The sequence below is a fragment of the Oreochromis aureus genome, linkage group 16 (assembly GCF_013358895.1).
Source record: "Oreochromis aureus strain Israel breed Guangdong linkage group 16, ZZ_aureus, whole genome shotgun sequence".
NCBI classification, from domain to species: Eukaryota; Metazoa; Chordata; class Actinopteri; order Cichliformes; family Cichlidae; genus Oreochromis; species Oreochromis aureus.
Genome location: NC_052957.1, coordinates 17,673,814 through 17,679,813, shown reverse-complemented (window position 1 = coordinate 17,679,813; position 6,000 = coordinate 17,673,814). Strand labels below are relative to the sequence as shown.

The 6,000-nt window shown below is 40.2% G+C and overlaps 1 protein-coding gene across 2 annotated transcripts in view; it reads right to left on the bottom strand.

Annotated features, from left to right (window-relative positions):
- Positions 1–502: 502 nt before the first annotated feature.
- uggt2 (UDP-glucose glycoprotein glucosyltransferase 2) overlaps positions 503–6,000 on the bottom strand; it is a 40,016-nt gene continuing 34,518 nt past the window's right edge. The window contains exons 33-40 of one of the 2 annotated variants that reach the window (XM_031743258.2): positions 3,873–3,977; positions 3,676–3,760; positions 3,396–3,578; positions 3,109–3,269; positions 2,081–2,195; positions 1,879–1,995; positions 1,122–1,287; positions 503–989 (exon numbers count right to left, since the gene is read on the bottom strand). In XM_031743258.2, coding sequence (XP_031599118.1) covers positions 964–989; positions 1,122–1,287; positions 1,879–1,995; positions 2,081–2,195; positions 3,109–3,269; positions 3,396–3,578; positions 3,676–3,760; positions 3,873–3,977 — 958 coding nt within the window. In that variant the 3' untranslated portion in view covers positions 503–963. The remainder of the gene's footprint in view (positions 990–1,121; positions 1,288–1,878; positions 1,996–2,080; positions 2,196–3,108; positions 3,270–3,395; positions 3,579–3,675; positions 3,761–3,872; positions 3,978–6,000) is intronic. The other variant, XM_031743259.2, reaches the window with a different exon arrangement.

The following is a 6,000-nucleotide window of genomic DNA, read 5'->3' as shown; positions in this document are numbered from 1 at the left end:
TTGCTACGGTTAAAAAATGTATTTTATCCCCCCAAAATAATGTAAAAATAATGCCAATAGCTGAAGATACACCCCCTGTCTTTGGACTAGCAGCTGACCAAGATAAAATTTGTAACTTAAAGCCTGGGCAGGTAACTTTTCTGGTATCCAGAAAAACCTTTCAGTGTGTTGTCATTTCCGTGGTCTGAGAGGGAACTGGACTGGATAATCTAGGCAGGGACAAAAGACTATGGCCAATTACAGGTCTTTTTGGGCCAGGTAATAAAAGTAATATAATATAATGAAGGATAATTCTTCCTTCAGAACATGCTGTGCATCATTGGGTGGCAAAAATAGGAGAGGGGACTGCTGCAGATGTCTGCCGAGGGGAGCTTTACATTTCAGTTGTGTAGATTCAAAGAAGATTAACACACTTGTTTTTTATGTAACATCTTGAAAAGCAAATTTTAAAAACTTTCATTAGGCAATTCAGTCATAATGTTTTCATAATTATAAATTAAGAAGATGTAAAAGTAGCTTTTAAAATTTTCAAAGAAAGGTTAAATTAGATTCATAGAAATGTGCCTTTGCTAACTGAATTCTTTGCTCACATTATCAGTGCAATAAATGCCCACTGTTTGTCCTTCAACACATACCTAATAAAGCCCCTTACTGGCCTCAAGCTTTTACTCTCCATTTTAGCTTCATTTTTCAGGAACCACTTACTTAACAAGATGTGTCTGTAGTGCTCAGCACACCACGAGTTCACGGCTGGCAGTTAACAATTACACCACGTGTTGATTCTCTAAGATGTACCGAGCGCAGAAGCAGGTATGGCATCTGAAAATATCACATCCTCCTCCAGCTGGGGATGTAACACTCCATAGCTATGTTTAGATGGAACTGTCTGTCTTCAAGCTTCACAGGTGGCCTGTGCGCAAAAGGTGCCTGCCTCCTTCCTCTTCAGCGTGGTGCTGGCAGACACTAAAGTTCATCACGGTGGTTGTCTGCTGTGCAGAGGGTGGAGGGGAGAAAGTTGGAAAGAAATGCTGAGAATGATCACAGTGGTAAGAGAAGGGGTAAGAATAACCATGCAGAAGAACAGAAAGACTATGTAGCCCTATAAATATATCATTAGTAACCTTTTTTATGTTGTGAGCCAGCAGGAATCTGTTTTTGTGTTGTTGTGTCTTCCTGTTCCTGGACCCGTCTCAGCAGCTCTTTGATCTCCCTGTCATATTCAACCCACTCGGGCACAATCCTCGCTGCAGCCACTAGCTTGGGTTCCTTAGTCATTGGGTTATTGCACTGATCGAGAAAAGCAGATACAAACACATCAGTCATGCTGCCAGTGATGCTCTCTCCCAACGAGTCAGATCGTCATTCTTAGCGCTGTCTGTGACAGGCATTTAAACCTAATTTGATTTCCAATTCGGTTAAAAGGACATTAGGCTATGTCTTGTGTCTGAATTACCAAGTGGTGACCTATACTACAATGAAACAATACTTCCTATTCCAGTCTACTGGAGCCTGTGCAGTAATTCTCTAAATTAGTTTAGGACGCTGCAGGATTGCTCCTCGGCTGCTTCCTAAATACCAATGCCTCATGGACAATTGTGGCAGTGAGGATGCTCTTGCATTTTAGAGCTGTACCAGCTGCAGCACGCTATCACAACAAATAAAGCAGATAATAAGGCATATAATGTAGCACAGAGATATTTTTCAATTAACACAAAAAGAACTTAAAGAAAATAAAAGACACTTGTGGATTTTACAATCTCAATAAAAGGAACAATTTCATTTGAAGCTGAATTTTTCAGCAAAGACCGTGTATCCTCCTTATCCTCCCACATTATTATTTAGTATTACGCAGTCAAATCTAATTGCTGTGAGACTCACCAGGTCTATAGTCTTAGCAGTGGTTTTAGAGGTATCATCACACCATGTCTCACACCACAGCCACTCCTGAGGAAGAGACTTGATGGCTACCTGGTGAATCATGTTGTTAGGAAGGTCCTACAAATATCAGAAAGAGAATTAAGTCTTGAAAGAGCAAACTCCACAACACATAATCCAACAGCACTATGCCTGAGTTATATACCTGGTCCAGGTTAGACAGACTGTTTGGGTCTTGGCTCAAGGCTTGGTACTGGCCTCGCAATCTGTCCCCGGCTGCAATTTTACGGAACTTCTTCAAATCGACTACATATAAGGCGCTGGAAGAAATATGAGCGGAGAGAGTGAGGAGACATGGAAAGCAGGTGTTAGAAATCCATTTCCTGAAAGGGGAAATCCCACCGGAATTAAAAAAAGAAAAAAGTAAATGAAGATAAATACCCCAGCCGCATCCACATTATTGTACCTGACACACTATATTAATAAACCTAGAGGTGCAGAATATGTAGTTTCACTTAACACTTATTAGATTTAAGTCTCCCAGAGGATATTCAATGCCTTATGTTTTTCCTGGTCTCACTGATCATCTCTCATCTTTGCTGCTTTTGTCCTGCTCTTTGGAGCTTAGCACCACGCTGATATCCAATCAAGTCGCTGTGGTTTTCTGACTTTTCTTGTTCCGACACTATCAGTCGGTGGTGAAGTGAAACGTTCTGCTCTCTGTTCATCCACTGGCTGCCTCGCTGTCTGATTAGCCATCACACTGACAGAAGGAGAATTCAATACCACAAGCCTAGCAAGTAGCAGAACATTGTATTCATGACAGTGATTTATGATATTATATGTGCCATGACTGTATACAAAAATAAAGCACTTAACTCTAAGCCCAACTATGTAAACGGTTTCTGACTATAAGTTAAATGTTCAGTTCTAAGGTTTAATGTATGACACCATATTATACCATGGCATTATTTATTTAGCAAAAACACTAAGCCAATTGTGGAAACAGTGTGGCATAGGAATTAACACAATGCAGTGGAGGAAAAGACAGTGATCTTAGAGAAGCAATTGTTGCTGTCCATCAATCTGGGAAGGGTTATAAAGCCAATATCAAACAATTTAAAGTCCATCATTTTACAGTGAGGGACATTCGCAAGCGACAAACATTCAGGGCAGTTACTGATCTTCCCAGCAACATATAAAACAGAGATCAAATGATTAGTAGAAGTTTACCTGATGTGGTATTTCCTGTGTCCCAGATGTGACGCCCAATATCCAGTTTTCCAGAAACGATACCCTTCCATCTCTCTGCGGCTATCACAAAATGGTGTGTAGCCATAAGGAGCACCCTCCAAGTCTAAATCCCTCAACTCTTTCAAATCAGCCCGAACTATCTGCAAGACGCAGCGAGGACAGACTTTGGTAAGCAGCCAAAGGACAGATGACACTTCAAAAAGTCTCGCTTTCAGTTGCACACTCCAATATAGCGGTTTTCTACGTCATTTCAGTTTGATCTTTACCTGGTCGGCATCCACAAAGATGATCTTGTCCACAGCTAAAGGGAATAGAACATCCAGGAAGAGGATCTTATATCCCCAGATAATCCTCTGCTTCTCAGTCTGCTGGTGGAGCCAACGGGGCCACTTGTACTGCACTAACTCATACTGAAAGCCGTACGACTCTGCCATGTGAGAGATGGTCTCCTGACCACAGCAAAAATGAAGTCCAGAGGTTAAATTAATGAAATACAAAAGCAGGGTTTGCCTAGCGAAATATTTATGTGATGTAGCAAAGATTTACTTTGAAAGAAGGAGATAGGTAATTCTTGAGAAACCAGAATTTGACAGGTGTTTGTGTATGCCGAAGCACAGACAGCATCATTATTCTGAAATGGAGACAGAATGGGAAAAGGTTAAGTTTGAGGATCAGGGATAAGAGGAACACAATGCGTAGCGCTTGAAAAGGAAGTGCGTGTTTGGAAAGTAAAACTGACCCACCTCAGAAAACGCTCATACAGATGGCCCGAGGCCACCGAAAAAATGTTCAGAACGTCGTCTTTTTTCTTCTCTCCATCATCCTTCTTTGAGCCACCACCTGTGATGCTGTAAATGAGACCATAATACACGAGTCAGTTGTGTTCGGATGGATGCGTGTTTTTCATAGAGTGACAATAAATCAAAACTAAGCCAACAGCCACCATGCTTTTGTAGTGCCAGAGGTAACAGCAGCTGTAACAGCCATCAGAAAACACTTTCAAAAAACCATGCAACACGATGCAACACGCCGAGATGATTTATTCAAATAAAATGATAATAATGGGGATGGAAATGCTGTGGAAATCAACACATTTGATATGATTTTCAGCTCCTGCTGGCTCCCAACAAGAGGGCTGAAATAAAGTGTTAGAACAGACCCAGCAAACATTTAGTCAGCTCTCCATGTTTCCATCCCCACAACATTAACAGAGTCCACGATACAAAATGAATGATTCATTTGAAAAACAAATCACTTAAGATCTATGCATAGATGACCTGCTTTAAATGAGAGCATCGTGTCATAGGATTGACGACTTTGGCAGGGATGACACAAATACTTCTGGCACCATTTTTATGATTCAAGCTGTAAAGTGTAAGTGCACTATTACTATTCACTGGTGCAATTTTGACACAGTGTGGCGTTTGTGCCACTTCAAAAGAAAATGGGTTATAATGAAAAAACAAATTATCATACATTATAGTTAATTGTGTTAGGGCTTGGTTAAAAATCAAGCCAATCACATCAGTGTCCATTATCCCCTTTAAAAGCAACAGTCTTTTTCATGTAATAATGTAGAAAGTCTGTGGCAGCTTTTCCTGAGGAGAGACTTCCAAAATAACATGCAGACTTATCTATAGTAGCTTTTTTAATTATTATTTTGTAAACACGTTTCCATTGCTTCCAGATTTGATTGAAATTATGATCCTCACAGTTTATTTAAACCTTTATGTTGTTTCTTTATACAGATTCATTTCATAATTAAAACTGGGATGGTTCAGGTGCAATTTTATCAGACCCCCTTTTAAAGAATTATCCACATGGCTGTTGCCCTAGTACCCTGGTGTCGCTGGATGAGGGTACACAGGAAGAATGGCCCTGAAGGAATACCATGATTACAACTGAATGATTTAAATGACTTCAATAAATTTTAAAGAAATGGAAATCGACATGAATCAGCCTAGTAAGGGAACAAGTACTCTATTAATTGCATAGCAGATGAAAAAATCTATATTGTTTGTTGGACACAAGTCTCTCTTGTAAATGAGAAACTGAGACTACCTGTATAAATAAAGGTTATATAATTTAATTAATTAAAAAATAAATGAACAGTGTTTTAGAGAAAAAGACTAGTAGCTTTTCAAATGTGAAGACAGAAGATCAGAGTGATTTTGTAGAGTAATGTGGAACACATATATGAAGATAATGCCAAGCAAGTCAGCACATTACCTTTTAGACAAATGTTAGCTTTTAATTAACTTAAATGTAAATGAACAGATAGAAATCGATGAGCTAAAATATTTATATGCTGAGATAAGGGCACAAATGCAGGAAAAATCCAAAGTAAGGACACTCTCCGCACTTGGGAATGCATCAACATACCCTAACCGCTACTAAAGAGCAGTGGTTCATGATGCAAGGCACATTTAGCGGACAGAAATCAGGACTTGTGCTGGAGGGTAGATGAGTCTGCAGTCAAACTGTGTCCTTGTCTGTAATAGACTGCTGATGAGGGAAGGAGTGTCTCTCCCACACTCAATCACAACCACAACCTCAGCCCCCAGGCTTCAGGAAGACACCAGTGAGTGAGAGGGAGGTGTGAAGGGAGGGGAGGGAGAATACAGTTTGTCCCTGCATGTCCTCTAAAACCAACTCTTTCAGGCACATCTAACCGATAAGAAAGATATACCCAAACACAAACTCAGTGATGGCCCTTTATTTATTTATTTAAAATCTGTAGTTCTGAAAATAATGTGCCTGCACTCCTCTTCAAGATAAAGTATGACTCTTGATAGTTGAACAGTTGGCTTCTGGGTAGTCACCACACATCGGTGGGATCTGGGGAAGCCGACTGCCTGCCATGACTAAGCC